This window comes from Vulpes vulpes, chromosome 2, assembly GCF_048418805.1.
Source record: "Vulpes vulpes isolate BD-2025 chromosome 2, VulVul3, whole genome shotgun sequence".
Classification (NCBI taxonomy): Eukaryota; Metazoa; Chordata; class Mammalia; order Carnivora; family Canidae; genus Vulpes; species Vulpes vulpes.
The window spans coordinates 32,762,902-32,783,535 of NC_132781.1; the positions used below are offsets into that span (position 1 = coordinate 32,762,902).

The 20,634-nt window shown below is 50.2% G+C and overlaps 1 protein-coding gene across 2 annotated transcripts; it reads right to left on the reverse strand.

Annotated features, from left to right (window-relative positions):
* Window positions 1-860: 860 nt before the first annotated feature.
* On the reverse strand, window positions 861-15,674 carry MPO (myeloperoxidase). Of its 2 annotated transcripts, XM_072747571.1 has the most exons (14): window positions 15,549-15,674; window positions 11,207-11,284; window positions 10,982-11,075; window positions 10,507-10,682; window positions 10,174-10,297; window positions 9,931-10,060; window positions 9,637-9,843; window positions 8,221-8,539; window positions 5,824-5,984; window positions 4,249-4,504; window positions 3,618-3,788; window positions 2,778-3,015; window positions 1,837-2,051; window positions 861-959 (listed from the first exon to the last, which is right to left on the reverse strand). In XM_072747571.1, the coding sequence occupies exons 2-13, from the start codon at window positions 11,280-11,282 to the stop codon at window positions 1,844-1,846; spliced, it is 2,160 nt and encodes a 719-aa protein (XP_072603672.1). In that variant the 5' UTR covers window positions 11,283-11,284; window positions 15,549-15,674; the 3' UTR covers window positions 861-959; window positions 1,837-1,843. The 2 variants fall into 2 exon arrangements, with proteins under 2 accessions (XP_072603672.1, XP_025852080.2); XM_025996295.2 differs by lacking the exon at window positions 15,549-15,674 and having other exon boundaries at window positions 11,207-11,300.
* Window positions 15,675-20,634: the final 4,960 nt, after the last annotated feature.

The window sequence follows — 20,634 nt, forward strand, 5'->3', positions numbered from 1 at the left end:
ACATCCTGCACACTTTCAGGCTCCCAGAGATGAGGGGGGTGGGGGAAGCAAAATAGGCAGTCTCAGATACAGGAGTCAGGCTTCAGGCAAGATTATTTGGGAAATAGCCTCCTTCCATTCCCTCAGCTCTGGCCCTGTCCTCCTGGGCCCAGCCATCTGTTGTCCCTGCTCTCGGGAACTGGCTACTTGAAGCCAAGACTGAGAAGAAGTCTACTGTCTTGAGGGCCTCCAAACCACCTGCCAGGCTGCAAGGATGCAGGGAGAGATGCCCTGTCATCTGGGAAGGGCCCACCTTCCCATCACACCTCTGTTCTGTCTCTCCTGCAGGGCAGCATTTTGTCCCATCTCCCAGCACCCGACACAGCCCTGACACAGGGTGAGCAGGTCGCAAACCTCTGCCAGAGCAATGAATGAACATAAGGGCTTGGTGACCACAATTTCTGTTCTACCAGGAGTGGTATGGGTGGAAGGTGAGTCAGGATGGTCTGCTTGGTTTGAGCTGGCCCGGAGGCTTCTAAGAACTAACTATCTTCCACGTGTGGCTCAGCAAAGGATGACTCCTGGACACTCCCACTCCCAGTTTGGAGGCACAGACTATGCTAGTTCACATCCAGAACACAGGGACATCTGGGTGGCTCAGTGGTTGAGCATCTGCCTTCGGCTTAGGGCATGAGCCCAGGATCCTAGGATTGAGTCCAGCATCGGGCTCCCTATGGGAAGCCTGCTTCTCCCCCTGCCTGTCTCTGCCTCTCTCTGTGTGTCTCTCATAAATAAATAAAATCTTAAAAAAAAAAATCAAATTCAGAACCCAGAGCAAGCCTCATGCTAAGGCTCTAGCCACAGAGCAGACACAGACAGAGTGAAGAGCCCCATCAGTGGAACTTTATTATCATAGACATCAGGTACAAACAAACAGTACAAAAGGGCCAACAGGCCCCACTTCCTCTCCAGGTGGGTTCCTGTGAATAAGCAAGAAAACATCATAAGGAAGGAAGGGGGGTGGAGATCCCTGGGTGGTTCAGCGGTTTAGCGCCTGCTTTCAGCCCAGGGCGTGATCCTGGAGACCCAGGATCAAGTCCATGTCCCTGCCAGGAGCCTGCTTCTCCCCCTGCCTATGTCTCTGCTTCCTCTCTCTCTCTCTCTCTCTCTCTCTCTCTCTCTCTTTCTCTCTCTCTCTCATTAATAAATAAATAAATAAAATCTTAAAAAAAAAGAAGGAAGAGGGGAGCCACTGGCTCAGGCCTGCTCACCTGAACCCACAATTCAACCACCATACACAGTGGTCTCACTGCCAATGATCATTCCTCCAGGGGTCACTGGCTCAACCCTACTAATCTGGATGCTGTCAAGTGTGAGCTCCCCAAGGGCAGACAGGGTATAAATGGAGACTCTAAGGAGCCATGACAGCTTTTATTCACAAAGAAGAAAAGTCAGGTTTCTCAGTAAGCTTGAGTCATTTGTTGGAGATCACACAGCTAGAGAGCTGCAGACTCAGGATTTGAACCCAGCAACCTGACTCCTGAGCTTGTGCTCCCCACCAGTGTGCTCTACTATCTTCCGTATGCTTCATACATAAACAGCAAGTACATACTCATATAAACGACGCGTATACACAGTGCCCAAAGCACCACCCATGTTCACAGAAAACACACATATAGGAAATGCAATTTATATACGTTGCACATGCACACACATACCACACACACACAAATGAATGGATGTCTAGTCACTCATTTTCTTGGCCAGAACAGGGATGGGCTCACTTCAGAAAAGGAAAGCCTTGGGGCCCCAGGTGGCCAGCCCATGCTTCATCTCACCACCCCATCCCCCGCTTACCCAGCCTCTAGTTACTGTCCCTCCAGGAAGTCAGGTCCAATGCTGGGAGTGTGCTACAGTTGACAAAGTCCCGAGGGAACATGTTGGACATGAAGATGTTGTTTTTGGACACGGTGGTGATGCCCGTGTTGTCGCAGATGATTCGGGGCAGGGAGATCCTGGCCAGCGCCTGCTGCTGCTGGCTGCTGAACACACCTCTGTTCTCCCACCAAAACCTGCATGGGGACACCCGAGGATGTGGCACTGATGCTGTCCTCAGCAGAAGGGCGTTTGCTGGCTCAAGCTACACCCTCGATGTAAGAAGGACCACCCCAGACACCCACTCCCCAGCCTGAGAGGGCTCCAGGCCCTCAGACTGCCCAGGGGCTTTCACGCCGCTGCCCGCTGGCCTCAGCTCTGCCTGTGTCAGCCCAGCGGCCCCGAGGCCCGGGCAACGCTGCGCAGGGAGCTGGGCCCGCACTCACTCACAGAGCCCTGTGCCCGGGCCCGGGGCTGTGTCCATGGGGGGCACAGAGAATCAATCTGTTTATAATGTGTCCACCCAGAGAGGGACACTTTTCTCTAACTTTCCCATGGACACAATATGAACTAGGTAAGAACCAGGCCTGATAGATGTCAGGGCCACATTGAAATGACACTAAGAGCGCCTTGGGGACTGTTCAACAGTGAGCGACTGCTGCATGGTGGCATCTTGAAATCAGAGGAGTAAAGTTGCATTTTCTATGTCTTCCCTCCTTCACAACCAGCGGTCCAGGTCCCTCCTGGCTGCACCCCCCACAGGTTCAGAGCACGTCAAGGATGACCTCGAGGGCCAGGAACACACTGGAAAATCACAGATCCCTTGCTGCCCCTCACTTCACAGGAGGAAGTAGGGGCCCCAAGAAGTTGGGGGAAGAGGCCTGCGACCACACAGTGGGCCTACGTGGCTCACCGCCCCTCACCGGTCACCATCTCGGAGCTTCCGGAACTGGGTCCCAATGAGGCAGGCGAGGAGCTGGCCCACACGGCCTCTGGGCTCCAGGGGCTCAGCCACCCCACCCATCCAGATGTCAATGTTGTCGGGCGTGCCATACTGCTTCATCAGCTTCTGTGCCAGGTCCAGGTTCCTGAGCACCGTGGCCAGCTCACCCACAGTGCTGGGCTGAGGGAGGCCGCAGAAGCGCCTCCAGGCATTGTACCCTGCCAAGGAGAGGCGGTGGTGGCTGTGGGTGGGTCTCAGAAAGCCCAGCTCTCCAACACACCATGGCTGTCTACCATATACTGAGGGACAGGAGAGAGAGGAGGACACACAGGGGCTTCTCCCAGGCTGTAAGCCCCCAGGGAATCCTGAAATGAAGGGCCAAGACCCTCTCTGTTTCCTTTGCCCTCCCAACCACCAAAACTCCTACAGCATCCAAGAATAGGAACATCTCATTGCCCCCCCTCTGAAGCTCACAGACCCATGAGGGGTGAAGTGTGTTGGAAGGTTCAGCCACACCAGCTGTCCCATAATGTAGGCATAGACTTTGGGGTTAGGCTGATCTGGGTTCAAATTCAAGCTCTATCCCTGACTTAGCTGGAGAAGAACCTGGGCAGGTTCTGAATCTCTTCAAGCCTCAGTTTGCTCATCTGTAAAATGGAAATGATAATAATCTCTTTCCCTCAAAGTGCATGTAAAAAGAAGGAAAATGAAATGTGAGGGAGACAGGTTTCCAGCCCACTCGGGCAGTTGGGGGCACTGCAGAGGGCAGAGCTCTAGAGTGGGAGGTGGGATGGGGCAGGGGGCTCCTGCAGCCCCTCACCTGGGAGGCCGTGGTCCCGGCTGCGCTGCATGTTCAGAGCAGGCAGGTCCAGCCCAATCCTCATGACCTGCTCAAACAGCCGCTCCCGGATCTCGTCCACCACAATCTGGTTCTGGCGATTCAGCTTGGCAGGGGTGGCCATGAGGCCCCGCAGGATGGGGTCAATGCCACCTGGGATGAGAGGAGCAAGACATGGGGAAGGCTCTGGCTCAGTATCAGAGCTCGGACTGGAGTTAGGGGAAAAAAGAGATGCAGACAGAGGATTGCAGAAAGGGCTGGGCACATGCAATTCCTGGTGCCAAGGTGGCCCCAGTGGGCAGGTCTTCACTGGGAGAATCGAAGTCTTGGGGGATAATGCCATTCAGACTTGCAAGCTGGGGTGCACCCAGCCCCTGGGCTCCTGGGTCACTGAGAGTCATGACACACAGGAAGGAGGCAGCTCCCTATGAGCCATCTCCACCCACCCTTTATTATTACATAGAGAAGCAGTGAACTGAGGCTGGAAAATCAGGTAGGATCCCCAAAGATGGGAGGAAGAGGATTTTTCCTGCGCTCGCTCCCTGCTGCCAAGGCCAGCCCCACTACATCCTCTGCTGCCAGCCCACTGTCTCCTGGCCTAGGTCCAGCTCACCTTCCAGCACTACCCTCCAGGTAGCGAAGAAGACCCTGCTGAGTGGAACGCGGGGGTTGGGCCCCATGGGCTGGTACCGGTTATCCAGGCGGAACATGAAAGGTTGGATGAGGGTGTGGCCGTAGCGGAAGGCATTGGTAAAGACATTGGAGATGCGAGGGTCTACCGAGTCATTGTAGCAGCGGTACCTCGGCAGGTACTTCCTCATGGCCAGTGGCCCCAGCACCAGGGGCAGGTAGTCCCGATAAGTGATGATCTAAAGAAAAGTCGTGCTCAGAGGGGCCTTTCCACTCACCCTCCGTGCAGTCTCTGCCTGCTTGGGGGTGTCCCCCCACTGCCTATGGCCAGGGAGTTACCTCCCACAGCACTGGATCTCAGTCTAACAGAGTGGCACCAAGTGGCATAAATAGACCTCTACCGCTTGCCTGCTGTGTGACCTTGGGCCAGTTATTAACCTCTGTGAACCCTGTCACTCAAATGTAAATTAAGGATAATTATGCTGCTGTCTTTAAAAGATGAAATAACAAAGGGCTTTGTTAGTCAATAGCTCCTTTTCCCTCGAGTTACTGGTCTTTTTCCTCCTAATTTATAAGCTACTGAGGGCAAGGGTTGTATCTCCTTCCTCTTGAAATTACTCGGTGCCCAGCAAGTACTTGCTCATGGTGGGGTTCAGGATGTGTTTGTGGAGGAGGGGAGATAAAAAAGGGAAAGGGCCATTCTGGATGCTTTCCCCAGGGAAAAGAAAAGATAAGGATTCTAGAGTCTGGAATGTTCTTGAGGCTTAAATGAATCTCACTTAAGTACCTAGTGCAAAGCCAAAACTTACCCTCAGGACCTGCAACTCTCTCCCCCTCCGGAGTCTAAGAGCATGGAAAAGGGGTGTGTGTGTGTGTGTGTGTGTGTGTGTGTGTCTTGGGGAGAGGATGGGGGTGCTGAAGCATCAGAAGTTGGGAGAGAGGGGTGCCTGGATGGCTCAGTGGTTGAGCGTCTGCTTTCGGCTCAGGTCATGATCCCGGGGTCCTGGGATCAAGTCCCACTTTGGGCTCCCCCTCAGGGAGCCTGCTCTGCCTGTGTCTCTGCTTCTCTGTCTGTCTCATGAATAAACAAATAAAATCTTAAAAGGAAGAAGACGGAGAAGGAGAAGGAAGGAGAAAGAGAAGAGGAAGGTGTTGGGAGAGAGGAGACTGGGTGAGCTATGATAGAGCCAACAGAAGAGGTGAGTGGGCCAGGTGCCTCGAGGAGGTGAGGAAAGGAAAGGCATTTACTGACCAGCTACTATGCACCAGGCACTTTGGATCCACCCCCTTAACCCTCCTGAAACCGCTGATAGGAAAGGAGAAAGGAGAACCAGTCTAGGAAGGAGGGGATGGAAGGCAGGTAACCTTTGTCAGGCACTTAGTATCTGCCAGGTGTTTTCACATATATCATTTAATTTTTACCATGTCATGGATGTGCATGTGGAGGCTCATGGGGTTCATTTGCCCCAGGCGACATAGCTAGGGTATGGTGGAACCAAGTTAGGATCCCAAGCCTGCAGATCTCCGGCATCACCAATGCTCAGGACTGCCTACCTACCTGGACCATGGCCCCCACAATCTTGCGGGCTTCCTGGTAGAGCCTCTCTCCATCCCAGCGGGGGTTCAGGCGCCTGAGCTCTGTGGCCAGCCGGTTGTGCTCCCGCAGAAAGAGCGTGTGCATGGAGGTGAGCTCGGGCATCTCACTTGAGCGGGTATCCCCTTGGGAAAGCAAAAGCTACTGTCAGTCCTAAGATCCCATCAGAAAGGACTGGCTCCACCTAGACTCCCTCCCCAGCCAAGGTCTGAAACCCAGACTTCCTCTCCATCCATCTTCCCACACCATGCTCAGTTTACACCTCCTCTAGGACATCTTCTCTTGATGCCTTGGTTTGCCATGAATAAACAAATAAATTCTTCCTCCATTTAGGGGCACTGCTGGTTGAAGTTGCTCATTTAGTAGGCATCAGATCCAACACATGACTTGCCATATTCCAGTACCTGAGACTGGGAGCTCCTTGAGGATGAGGACCACGGCCTGTGCCTTAGTATCTGACCCTCCACCCAACTCACACATAGGTACATGGAGTTTAACACAGTGCCTGCTACAAAGTAGGTGATCCATGAACACTGCCTGGTTGACTTATTCTCTTGATTCAGAGAAGGCAAAAAAAAAAAAAAAAAAATAGCATCCCTACTTCCATGATCATGTCAGACAGCTAATGATCACAGACAGCACTCTCTCCTGCTAAAATTGGATGCAAACTCAGAATCCTTCTCAACACAGGACTCTAGAAATCCATTACCATTTGATCAGAGTTGCCATCCCCATCCTTACTACATGCTAATTTGCAGCCTGCTCAGGATCCAGAGAGTAGCGGGGAAACGGGCCTAGGGCACAGGAAGCTTATAGTCTACGTCTGAGACTGTTCAAAAAAACCAGGTGAGATATCTGCTCCCTAGTCCTCCCCAACCCTTCTCTGGAAGGGCCAGAGAGTTAGGACCAGGCCCTTTTAACAGGACACTGGGTCCAGTCTTTGTCAGCTCCAGATGCTGGTGGGGAAGAAATTCTTTGAGAGCAGGTTTACTATTCCATGAGCTGCCAGATATCATGATGTTCCAGGCCCAGGAAATGCAGCTTGATGCCAGGATAGGGGCAGCCATAACTGTCTGAGAAGCGGTGCTCTTCCCTCACTAGCCCAGAAAAGCACAGGCTCTGGTAGGGACTACAGCTGACCTGGATTCTCCTCCCCAGGGCCCAACCAGGGTAGACACTACCAGGAGCCATCAGGAGGAGAGGTTGGGAGGCCAGAGGTGAACAGAAGGGCCTCAGGACTACTACTGGATTTACATTAAAGAATATTGGAGGGGTCCCTGGCTGGCTCAGTTAGTGGGGTATGTGACGCTTGATTTGGGGGTTGTAAGTTTGAGCCCCATGTTGGGTGTACAGATTACTTAAAAATAAACCCCTGGGGCACCTGGTGGCTCAGTCAGTCGAGTGTCCAACTCCTGATTTCAGCTCAGGTCATGATCTCAGGGTCCTGAGATCAAGCCCTGCATGGGGCTCCACGCTCAGTGGGGAGTCTGCTTCTCTCTCTCCCTCTGCCCCTCCCCTTGCTCATGTTGTCTCTAAAATCAATAAATCTTTAAAAAATAAAATAAAATATTTTAAATAAAGAAGAAAAAACATCAGAAAATTTTGAGGCACTGGCACCATTACTGCCCCACCATATCCCCAGGACTGCCAGGTGTTTAAATTTAAAACCCCACTCTTTCTTATTACAGGGAATCAAGATGGCAGGAGGTGGTATTCTGGAACAGCACTGTCCCACAGAACTTTCTGAATTGTTGAAAATGTTCTACATCTGTGCTGCTCTATAAGGGAACCACTAGCCTATGAGGCTATTGAACTCTTGAAATGTGGCTAGTGCAGCAGAGGAACTGAATTTTAAATTTAATTTTAATCAACTTAAACTTAAATGAAAATAGTCATGTGTGGCTAGTGGCTACCATACCAGATGATGTGGTTCTACAGAGTGAGGATGCCATGTTGTTCTCTGTCCCTTTCATTACCCATCCCTGGGGACTCAATTCTATGCCAGAGTCCAGAGGGAAAAGGAGAGTTGGAGAAAGAGATGGACAGATGGACAGAGACTCCTCAGCCATCCTTGAGTCTCCTTCTTAGGTTTGGGTTTTTGTTTTCTGTTTATTTTGGTTTGGGTTTGGATATTGGGTTTTTGTTTGTTTGGGGTTTTTTGTTTGTTTGTTTGTTTTTGTTTTTGGTTTGTTTGCTTTCTGCCTGCATCCAACTTGTCACCAAGGCAACTGGATTAATATCAGAAAGTTGGTGAGGACAGAGTCTTTCTAAATGCAAACTCACAGGCTGCTCACAAACAGGCCCCCTGCTGCTCCAACACGGAGCACCCCACAGCACCCCAGGTTCCCCCATAGGGCTGACCTGCCAGGAAGCAGGGGATGCCTGCAGAGCGGTTGGTGAGGAGGCAGGGGTCGTCATGCAGGTTGTCAAAGGGCAGCAGGGCCCGGCCATTGTCGCTGAAGCGGGTGTTGACAGCCAGCAGCCCCAGCTGGTTGGTCAGGTTTCGAAGCCTAGTGGCCAGAGGGTCCTCGCTGCCGTACACCATGCTGGCGTCCACAAAGGAGGTGAGTGCGTTGATTTGGTTGCGGATGGTGATGTTGCTGTCAGTGCAGGCTGGGGAGGAGCGGAAGAAGGGGATGCAGTCACGTTGGTTCTTGATGCGGGGGTCATTTGGTGGGATCTGTGACACATAGATGGGGCCGATTCACCAAGGGCAGGGGCAGTGGGCAGGAATAACTCTTCTCCTGTCCACCCCCACCCCAAGGCCTTGACCCCACCTCCAAAGCAGCCTAGAACCCAGGCCCAGAGGGGGCGACCCAGACACCAAAAGGAGGGTTCTTCAGGACTTCTGGTCCCCTTCGCCTGCAGGGAGGCCTCTCAAGGCTACAGAGGATCACTGCCTGAATTTGCACCAGCCGAATGCCAGAACTCCAGAAAGCAGGATGAGAGGCCCCCTGGAGGAGGGCGGGCTGGTCCTAGCCTAAATTGCCTTTCTCTCCCTCCCGTCTGCCCTTCCCTCTTCTGTTCTTTGGATGTGGTCTCTAACTCTCAGTTGGCCTCCTCTTCCGGTTCCTTTCCTGCCTGCCCCCTTCCCTGTTCCTTTCCTGTCTTTCATTCTGGCTCCTGCCTTTTCTCTTCTCTTCTTTCTCTCTCCCCTCCCCTCCCCTCCCCTCCCCTCCTCTCCCCTCTCCTCTCCCCTCCCTCCCCTCCCCTCGCCTCTCCCCTCCCCTCCCCTCCTCTCCCCTCCCCTCCCCTCGCCTCTCCCCTCCCCTCCCCTCCCCTCTCCTCTCCCCTCCCTCCCCTCGCCTCCCCTCCCCTCTCCTCTCCCCTCCCCCTCCCCTCCCCTCCCCTCCTCCCCTCCCCCTCTCCTCTCCTCTCCTCCTCCCCTCCCCTCCCCTCCCCTCCCCTCCCCTCCTCTCCTCTTCTCCCCCCCCCCCACCTCTGCCATTCTGTTTCCTTTCTCTCATCCTCTCCCTACTGGGTATGTGCCCCAACCAGCCAGTCCCCTCCAGCCCTCCCGCACCCGACAGCCCAGGCTCTGAGCCCCAGGCAGCGCGCGCCGGGGCAGGGGCGGGAGGCGGCCCTCTGAGCGGAGGACGCGAGACTGGGCACGCTGCACCCTCTCGCCGAGGTCGGAGGGAGGCGAGGACGCGGAGGTGGCCAGGGCCAGCCTTTCCTCAGGAGCTGGGGAAGGAACTCTGGGCACAGAGGGCGGTGGCCGCTTCCAGGAAGGCTGCCCCCGTCCCCACCGGGCAGGCGGCGGGAAGAAGGGAGCACCTTGAGCGGGAAGCAGGGCGGCTGCTGCTCGCAGCTGATCTCGCAGTTGACACTCGTGACGAAGGAGACCCGGGCGGCCGGCTCCGGGCTCAGGTCGAGGTCGTGGTCGAGCAGCTGGCCCCACTGCATGAACAGGAGCGAGCGCTCCTGGTCCGGGGTCAGCTGCTCCGTGGGGAAGCGCACGATGGCGTTGGAGACGGCGCGCGCCTGCGGGACACCGGGCGTCAGGGGCGCCTGCGGCCGCCGCCCCCGGGCCCGCCCCCGCCCCCGCCCCCGCCCCGCGCCGCCGCTCACCAGCGGCACCGGGAAGCCGCTGCGCTTCACCCCGGGCGTCCAGCCGTAGGGCAGCGAGAAGCCGTCCTCGTACTCCGCCGGCAGCCAGCGCGCAAAGGCGCGGTTGGAGGCTCCCAGCGTGGGGCTGCGTCTGCAGAGCGGGGACCGGGCGCTGACACCAGGCGGCGCCGCGGGCTGGGGGGGACCCCGCAGACCCCGCGCCCAGTCGCCCGCCCGCCGAGGGCCGCCCGCTGCCAGCCGCACCTGTTGTTGCAGTGCCCGGTGATGCTGCGGTACCTGTCGTTTTCCGGGCACTTCAACCCCACGTCCTGGTAGGCGCAGCCGCTCGACTTGGACAGCAGGTTCAGCTGGGCGGGGGTCAGCACATCTGCGGCCGAGGAAGGAGGGACTTGTGTGGTTGCCGAGTCTCCCCATTTCCTATCCTAAGCTGGGGAGCGTCGGTTGGGGGCCCAGGCTGAGAACAGGGAGAGCAGACTCCCGTGCACCCAAGACTCCCTGGAAAGCGGGGGAGGCTCACTGGGACATGACCAAGGTCACTAGAGGAGCAGGACACTGGGGTTGTAGGGGCGACTGTACCAGTGACATTGAAGGGCCGCGGCCACAGAGGCCGCAGCTTCCCCTCCAGCAGGCTCAGGGCCACGTGCAGATAGTCAGCAGCCCTCACAGCTGTCCTGGTGGCTGCTACCGGCTGCTTGAAGTAGGACAGGAGTTCCATGGGGCTGGCCAGGCCACTGTGAAGCCGCCGCTTGATGCTGCTTGGAGAAGGGAGGAGTGAGGCCGGAGACACTCCGCAGAGCCCCAGCCCCAGGTGAGCGCCAGACAGAGACCCACAGACAGGAGAAGGTTTCTCTTTATAAGCAGAGTATGGACCTGGGTGTCCAGACAGAGGCAAGGCCAGGGGGAGGGATAGTTTTGAAGATGCTCTCAAACCCAAAGACACAAAGACTGACAGACGGAGGGCTCCTTCCCCACCCTCAAGGCCCCCTGTGAGTTGGATCTCTGAAAGCTGTGGGGCAGCCTTGCCGGGAACTGGGAAATGCCCGGCCCCCACCTCTCCCGCCGCTCCTTGTAGGCTGTGTCCACTAGTCGCTTGGCTTCTTCCATGCAGGTCATTACCACTGTGGTTTCCACCTCCTCCAGAACAGCTGCCCAGAACAGGGGTCACAAGGTCAAGAATGGGTCCCAGAGCCCAGGGCAGTCTATGCTGAAGAAAGGAATCCTTGGGACTCAGAACCACCCCAATATACCACCTTTTCCCTTCTTTCTGCACTGTTACCTGGATTGGCACTCTCAGAGTGCTGGGGCACAGCCAGAATGGCCAGGAGCCCTGCGAGGGCCAGCAACAGCAGCATCTCTGCAACAAGACCCCAAGCCCAGTAAGTCCCCAGCGCACAGTGCATTTGGGAGCAGAGAGCCTCCCCACCCCTCTCCTCCTGGCCCCTCAATCCCACCTTCATACTCCAGCCCAGCCTCAATGGGTCCTCCTTACCTCCTCAGGGGAGGAGTCAAGGCACCTCTCTTTTACTTTAGTCCCTGAGCCCTCCAGGGCCTTACCTGGAAGTTCACCTGGTATTGGCCACGGGGCTCAGCCAAATCTAGGCCTTTATGTCCTCTGGGTGTGGGGAGGGGGTGGGGCAGATGGAACTAGCCCCTCCCATACTAAATGCTCTCTCCTCCCCCACTGGGGTTGGGGTGCCCAAAAGGTAGTCCCTCATATGGGAGAGAGGGACAGAAGAGGAGAGACTAGAGCTGTGCCCAGCCTTTGAACTTAGCATCCCACCCCGGAGCTTCTTAGCTCCCATTATGTGCTTAGACCACTGCTGTCCCCAGGAGGTATAGACAAAATAACCCCCCTCCAAAATTCTGGTTAAACTGAGTATCTGGAGATCCTTCGAAAGGGACAAAAGTCAGGAACCAACAGCCTAAGGAAGTATGGGACATGGAGTGACCCCAGAGGAGGAGGGAAGCTGTAGGGAACATCTGGAGTAATAATCCATCAGCCTCAGGAGGCTGTCCCCCACCACCAACAGTATGCTGGCCCCTAGCAGCCCTCTATTCTTGGCAAAGGCTAAAGGCACAGGAAATCTGGCTGGAGACCGTTGGGTTTCATAGGAAAGCCTGGGGGCTACAGGCTCGGGACCAAGGTAACTTCCTCTCTCCCTTTCCTCCTCCCTTCTCAGCTTTGGGTAGCAGACTGTCTTCAGCACTCCTGCCATCCGTTCCTGGATTTCAGAAACCAGGAAAGAGCAGAGCTGGATGTGGTTAGTGGTCAGTTAGGTGACACAGCCCACGGCCTCTCCGGGAAAAAATCGGTGCAGTTAGGAGGACTGGGGTTAACCTTTAGGATTGGTCTGAGATGCAAGAGGGGGAGGTGTCGCAAAGCAGCTGCCATTCTTGGTCAGGACCAGTACCCCATGACTAATGACGATGCTTGTCCACCTCCCTGGTCCTTGTCAGGCTCCCATGAGGTTTGGTCTAGCCATGTTTCCCATTCCAACCACCGTCCTGCCCTCACTCTTGTCTTTTATGCTCAGACCACATCTTGGATGAAGAACAAGGAACAACAACACATCCAGAACACCTTCCGGGTATGCCTGCAGATCCTGTCACCTGCAGGAAATGGAGCCAAGTGGAGCCCATGAGAGAGGAGGCCATTATTTCAGCCTTGCTCTGTCAGTGACTTGCTCTGTGTGAACTTGGACAAGTGGCTCCTGGTAAATCAGCTTCCAGAATTTTGTACCTTTGAAAATATTTTTTTTAGAGGCACCTGGGTGGCTCAGTTGGTTTAGTGTCTGCCTTCAGCTCAGGTCATGATCTCAGGGTCCTGGGATGGAATCCACATCAGGCTCCTTGCTCAGTGGGGAGACTGCTTCTCCCTCTGCCTCTGATACCCTGCCGCCACTTGTGCTCTCTCTCTCTCTCAAATAAATAAATAATTTTTTAAAAAAGAAAATACTTGTTTAATCCTACAAGTAATTTATTTCTATAATGAAAAGTTAGAGAACACAAGAAAAAATAAAAATAAACCAAAATTTGTCATAATTAAGTGAGGATACAGGTAAATTTTTTCCTTTTCAGGCTTGTCATTTCTCATACAAATAAGAAGCAGGAAGAAAATAATTTCTCATGACCTCACTACTCATATATAACCCCATTTAATAATTTGATGCAATAATAATAATGTAGATATACTATGTATTTTAAATGGTGATTAAAAACATCCTTTAAATATTGCTTTACAACCTAGTTCTAGTACTTAACAGTTTAGCCTGGATGTCTCTGTCAACAAATATATACTTAGTTCATATCTATATCTGCATAATATTTTGCACGAAGCACTAGGATTTAACCACTAATCCCCTCTTGTTAAGATACTTGGGTATTTCCTATTTTCAGTGTTATAAGCAGTGCTAGGATCAATGTCTGTGGGGTTAAATCTGTCACATCTTCAATTATTTCCTTAGGCAAGAAGTCCTGGAAGTAAAATTGCTGCATATTTAAGTATCATTTTTTTTAAAGATTTTTATTTATTTGACAGAAAGAGAGAGAGAGCACAAGCAGGGAGAGTGGCAGGCAGAGGCAGAGGGAGAAGCAGGTTCCCCGCCACGCAGGGATCCTTATGCAGGGCTCCATCCCAGGGCCCCGGGGTCACTACCCAAGCCAAAGGCAGACATCTAACTGACTGAGCCACCCAGGCACTCCCAGGTATCAACATTTTTAAGGCTTTAAAAACAATTGTCAAATGGCCTATGACGATTGTATCTCACCCTCCCGTTAGCCATGCATGAGAGCACCTTTTCCCCATTGCCCTCATCAACCCTGACAATTACCATCCTTCTACTCTTTTAGGGGGATTGTCAAAGCTCAGGAAGAGACATTTAATACAAGCCCCTTGCAGCACAGATGAGAAAGAGCCAGGGAAGGAAGTGTCTGTGCCAAAGACTATAGTGTGGCAGAGTTCAGAATAATCTGTTAGGTCTCCTGACTTCCACACCAGCATACTTAAAAAAAATTCTTTATTTAAACTCAGCTTTTAAAAAATTCAGTTAACATATAGTGTATTAGTTTCAGGGATAAAATTTAGTGATTCATCAGTTGCATCTAACATCCAGTGCTCATCACATCATGTGCCCTCCCCAGTGCCCACCACCCAGTTACCCCATCCCCTCACCCCACCTCCCCTCCAGCACGCCTTGGTCTGTTTCCTAGAGTTCAGAGTCTCTTATGGTTTATCTGCCTCCCACACCAGCACTCATTCCCCAGTGGCCTCTGCCTCTTATTTATGACCTTTCTTTCTGGCGTTTATTCAACAAGTATTTACTGAGCCCTTGCACATGGCTCTTGCACTGTGCTAGTCACTGGGCATCCCCTGCAAGCGACCAGCAGGCCTCGTCCTCAAGCAATGCATAGGAGAAGACAGAAAGGCAAATTAATGGGCCTTGAGTAGGGTTCTTTGGAAGCATCAAAGAACAGCACTTGGACCAATTGGTACCTAGGAAGGCTTTCTTGAGGAGTTGGTGCTTGAGACAATTTTGAAGAATGTTTAGAAGTTGACACAGGGAGGAGGAGTATTCTGGGCCCAGAAAATGACATGGCAACAGCCTTGACACAAGTGGGCTCCATTTAGACAGTTCCATCTTGGGGGCAAGGATGAAGCAGGGCGAGGTTGGTCAGGGAGACAGGGCCTGGAACCTAACACTCTTGCTGATCTATTGAGAAGTTCTTGTCCTGAAGGCTGCAGGGAGCCATGAAGACTGTGAAGGGTACAGAGGTACATTTTAGAACATTCCCTCAGCAGAGTAGAGGGTGGCCTGGGGTGGCAGGTCAAGAGGCTGAAAGCTGGGTAGTGATTCAGAGGCAGGGGTTGACAGGTCGGCCTTGCTTTCTCACAGATGACAATGAGGCAATGAATGTTTAAAAAGCTAAATCTGGGAGCCTGGGTGGCTCAGTGGTTGAGCGTCTACCTTAGCTCCTGGGGTCCTGGGATTGAGTCCTGCATTGGGCTCCTCTGCCTGTGTCTCTACCTCTCTCTATGTGTATCTCATGGATAAATAAATAAATTTTACTAAATAAATAAAAAGCTAAAGCCTTTTCTTTTTAAGATTTTATTTATTTATTCATGAGAAACACAGAGAGGAGAGAGAGAGAGGCAGAGACATAGGCAGAGGGAGAAGCAGGCTCCACGCAGGGAGCCCCACGTGGGACTCGATCCCCAGTCTCCAGGATCGCGTCCTGGGCGGAAGGTGGCGCTAAACCACTGAACCACCCGGGCTGCCCCCCCACCCCTTTTTTTTAAAGATAAAGCCTTTTCAAAGAATGATGTCCAAATGCCCTTCACTCACTACCAATGTGGAGGTGGGAAAATTTTCAAGAATCCTCAACAGTCCCGAAACCACCTGCCTTTGGCTCAGGGCTGGGGCTGTGGGCTTGCATTTCAGTGCAGAGGCTTGAGATGCTCCGGGACTTTACCATGTGGCCAGTCAACTAATAATGACACAACGGGCATTACTGCAAGGCCGCCCATGTGGGGTCCCCTGGGTAGGCCTTGTTGGTGTGGCCCGGGTGTATCTGAGGCTCAAGGGCTTCTCACATGCAGGGCAGCCAGAGGGAGAACATACCTGCTGGAGGAAATATTGCAGACAAGCCTTGCCTCCGCCAGTTCCCCCTGGCCACCGTGCTGGGGGTGTCCTCTAGGGGGCACTGCGGCAACTGCTACGTCTGCAGACTACAGTCTTTGAGGGAGCACCCCGCCCCGCAACCTGCTGCCCTGGCCTTCTCCCCACTTACCTTCCCCAAACATCCCCACCCCTAGGGTGAAGTCCAACTGCCTGTGGGATAACGGGCTCTCTGCTACTGCTTGCAAAACAGCTTGTTCTTTCTTAATACTATTTAGGAAACGGTTCAGTTGGGATTGCTGCCAGATTTCCTGTGTGTGCGTGGTTGGAGGGAAAGAGGCTTCGGGAGCTGCGGAGGCGGTGTGGGGGCCGGGGGCCGTGAGTCCTCAGGTGCAGCAATTGCACTCGGCCCAGAGACCTTTTCTTGCTCTTTGCATGTTAAAGAATTAGTTTTGAATTGTACAGGTAATATTCGGACATATTTTAAATAAAATAAAAATCTCAAATCCTGCGGACGCTCCCTGTAGATGAGGGTTATTGCGCCATGCCTCATTCCAGTCTCGTTCTTCCACTCCTCACACATACACACCGCTGTCATTTTTGTGTTTGTCCTTCCCGACCTTTTACTTTACATTAATTCATGGTATGGACCTGTAGGAAACATTCTCCTTCATTTTTCCATAAATGATACCACATTATACATTTTGCCGCGCAATATGCTTTTCTCGCTCAACTACGCCTTGCAGACCTATGAGTACTACTTAGAAAACAGTCTCACTTTTTTTTTTTTTTTTAACTTTTACGTATATTCTTTAGTTGAGCTATACCTCCATTCTGTGACCATTCTGCTCTGGATGGAAGCTGACATTTACATTTTTTTCACTATTAAAAACAGTGTAGCAAGAGGCCTTTGTACACATGCACACACACACTATTCTCCAGGGCGTAAAGGCTGAGAATAAAGCCACAGGTTTTGTGCATTTAGAATTTCTAATAAATAGATATTACCAAACTGTCCTCCAGACTTCTCAAAATTCTCAAGGGCAAAGATTGGAATCACATCAATTTAATTTTTATTTCTTTAATTAATAGCCAGCATATTTTTATTTGTATTAGTTCTTCCGTAAATTTCCTGTGCTTAGTGTCCATTTTTCTATCGGATTGTCATCCTTTTTATTGATTTGTAAAATTTACCATAAATTCTGAAATGAAACTAATCTGCTAGCTGTTATGCATTTTGTTAATATTTTTCCAGTCTGTCATTTTTCACTTATGTTTTTTATAGGGTCTTAGTTTTTTAAATTATTTTTTTTAGAGAGGGAGCGAGTGAGGAGGGAGAGAGGGAGAGAAGGAAAGGAAGAGTCTTAAGCAGGCTCCACACCCAATGAGGAGCCCAACACAGGGCTCCATCTAACAACCCTGAGATCATGATCTGAGCCAAAATCAAGAGCCAGACAACCCACTGAGCCACTCAGGCACCCCAATATAGGATCTTAATTTTGAGGTGGCCAAATTTATCAGTCTTTCCCTTTATGGATTTTCCTTTTCAGACTTGTTTAAAATGATCTTCCCTTTTTCAAGATCATAAACATATTCTGTATATTCTTATATTTTGATTTTTCCTTTTTTTGTATATATTTTTTATTGGAGTTCGATTTGCCAACATACAGCATAACCCAGTGCTTATCCCGTCAAGTGCCCTCTTCAGTGCCCGTCACCCAGTCACCCCAACCCCCACCCACCTCCCCTTCCACCACCCCTTGTTCATTTCCCAGAGTTAGGAGTCTCTCATGTTCTGTCTCTCTCTCTGATACTTCCCACTCATTTTCTCTCCTTTCCCCTTTATTCCCTTTCACTATTTTTTATATTCCCCAAATGAATGAGACCATATAATGTTTGTTCTTCTCCGATTGACTTACTTCACTCAGCATAATACCCTCCAGTTCCATCCACGTTGAAGCAAATGGTGGGTATTTGTCGTTTCTAATGGCTGAGTAATATCCCATTGTATACATAAACCACATCTTCTTTATCCATTCATCTTTCGATGGACACCGAGGCTCCTTCCACAGTTTGGCTATTGTGGACATTGCTGCTAGAAACATTGGGGTGCAGGTGTCCCAGCGTTTCACTGCATCTGTATCTTTGGGTAAATCCCCAGCAGTGCCATTCCTGGGTATTTTGATTTTTCACATTTAGATCACGAAAGCATCTGGAATTTTTTGTGTGTGAATAGCCTAAGTGTACAGTGCAATAGTGAGCTACTTTCATTCATTTCCAAATGGATAACCAATTGTCCCAATGCCTTTGGTTGAATAATCTGTTGTTTCTTCACTGAAATAAGATACTACTACCTTTACTCAGTTACCATAAATGTGTGTCTTTTCTAGAGTACTCTATTCTACTGATCTACTATTGATTCCTGTGTCAGTGCCTTTCATTGCAATTACCATAACTTTTTGATATGTTTTGATTTTCATTAAGATAAATTTCCTTCCTCATTCTTTTTTGAAAGAATCTACAACATTCTGGGGCACCTGGGTAGGTCAGTCGGTTAAGCAGCTGCTTTCGGCTCAGGTCAGGATCCCAGGGTTCTGGGATAGTCCTGCATTGGGTTTCCTACTCTGCAGGGGGCATGCTTCCCCCTCTCCTTCCTGCTTGTGCTCTCTGTCCCTATCTCTGTCTCTCTCAAAGAAATAAATAATCTTTAAAAAAAAAAAAAAGAACTGTTAACATTCTAATGTATTTACTCTTTCTTATGAATTTTTGCCCGTCTATTTCCATGTGAAACGCTATTGAGATTTTTATTGTTATTATATTTAATTTATACACAAATCTGACAACAATTGACATCTTTAAGATATTGTCATCCTGGAGCACCTAGGTGGCTCAGTTGGTTAAGCGTCAGACTCTTGATTTTGGCTCAGGTCATGATCTCGGGGTCAAGAGATCTAGCCCTGTGTAGGGCTCCACGCTAAACACAGAGTCTGCTTGAGATTCTCTGCCTCTCCCTCTGTGCTCACACACACTCTCTCTCATTAAAATAAATAAATAAATAAATAAATAAATAAATAAATAAATAAATAAATAAAAAAAAATACCTTTGTCTCCTATTCATGTACATTCATTCGTTCAACATGTATTTACTGAGCACTTATGTGCCAGCACTGTTCTGGGTACTGGGGATGCAAAGCAATTCACAAATTATTCTGAGAGTTTACATCCTTGAATAAAACAGTATATCGTTTTACTTAAGTCTACTTTTATATTTATATTCTTCATTGAAGTGTTACTGTTTTACCTCCTTGTTAGGTTTGTTCCTGAGTACTTCCTTTTTGAAGTAAGTGTGTAAATTTTGTCATTAAGTTTCTCCACAGAACTTGTAATATCTAAGTATTCTCTTTCCTTATGATAACAAATTTTAGTATGCTCCTTTTGGAAGCATACTTAGAAGGCAGATTCATAGGTCTGATAAACACTGGACATTCTTAACCCACCATTCTAGAAATGTTGCACTCTCTAATGAACAAGGTTTAAAAAAAAATTAGGGGTGCTCGGTTGGCTTAGTGGTTGAGCGTCTGCCTTTGGCTCAAGTCACGATCCCAGAATCCTGGGATCGAGTGCCACATCAGGCTTACTGCAGGGAGTCTGCTTCTCCCTCTACCTATGTCTCTGCCTCTTTCTCTGAGTCTCTCATGAATAAATAAAATATTTTTTAATTAAATAAAATAAAAATTCAAGCTTTTGTTTGTTTCAAATAGTTCCCAAATTTGTTTAGGGTAGTATTGCAAAGGTAAAGACAAGTCAAATTATATGAGTATACAAGTGTTTAATGGTTTTTAAATTAACCCCCCTTTATACCTGTAGTTATTGGTGTTGGCGGGGGGGAATAGGTGTCTATGAGACAAAGTTCTACAAAAAAACACTAAAACTATGAAGCATCAAACTAAAGAATTCAACAGCATCTTTACCAATCAGATTAGTTAAAATTTTAAAAGGCTGATAAAGCCAGCACCAGTCAGCGTGGGAAAAAATAAGTGCAGGTTGGCCGCATGCCATGGGATGGTAATTTGGCAATGTCAGTCAAAATCCAAAATGTACATTTGCTCTGACTCAGCAATTCCACTGCCAAGAAGAAATGTGTCGTTGGCATGCATTCTTAGGAAAGCACAAAGATGCCTGCCCAGGAGTGTTCATTTCAGCCTCCTTTGCCACAACCAAAAGACTAGAAACAAGCCAAAAAAATTTTTGCCACACTGTGGTAGGTGCACGTGATGGTGTTTTATGCAGCCTTTAAAACTAATGAGGGAGGTGCAGCCCCGGCAGCCCAGCGGTTTAGCGCCGCCTTCAGCCCAGGCCTGATCCTGGAGACCCGGGATTCAGTCCCACGTCAGGCTCCCTGCATGGAGCCTGCTTCTCCCTCTGCCTGTGTCTCTGCTTCTCTCTCTCTCTCTCTGTCTCTCATGAATGAATAAATAAATAAAACCTTGAAAAAAAAAACTAATGAGGGAGGTTTATATGTAGCCATATAGAAAGATACGCTGCTAAAAGAAAAGAGCTAGTTACAAAACATATACCACATGATACAATTCATGTAAAACACACAGACACACATACATGCCATGGGCATGTATATACACATTTAAATGTGCATGAAAATCCTGGAAGCAGACACAGAAGCCTATTAACAGAAAGGGCTTGGGGTGGTGTTTACTTTAAAACCAATACTCCTGGGATCCCTGGGTGGCGCAGCGGTTTGGCGCCTGCCTTTGGCCCAGGGCGCGATCCTGGAGACGCGGGATCGAATCCCACGTCGGGCTCCCAGGGCATGGAGCCTGCTTCTCCCTCTGCCTATGTCTCTGCCTCTCTCTCTCTCTCTCTCTCTCTCTCTCTCTGTGACTATCATAAATTAAAAAAAAAAATTTAAAAAAAAATAAAAAATAAAACCAATACTCCTCTATTTGACAGCTTCACAAAGAAACAGTAATTTAATTACAAAAGAACTAATAATCTCTCCCTCCATTTTAACTTCTCAAAGTATCGAATTTTGATTTGTTTTATGTAATCAGTGGTTTTGAATTACTTTTTG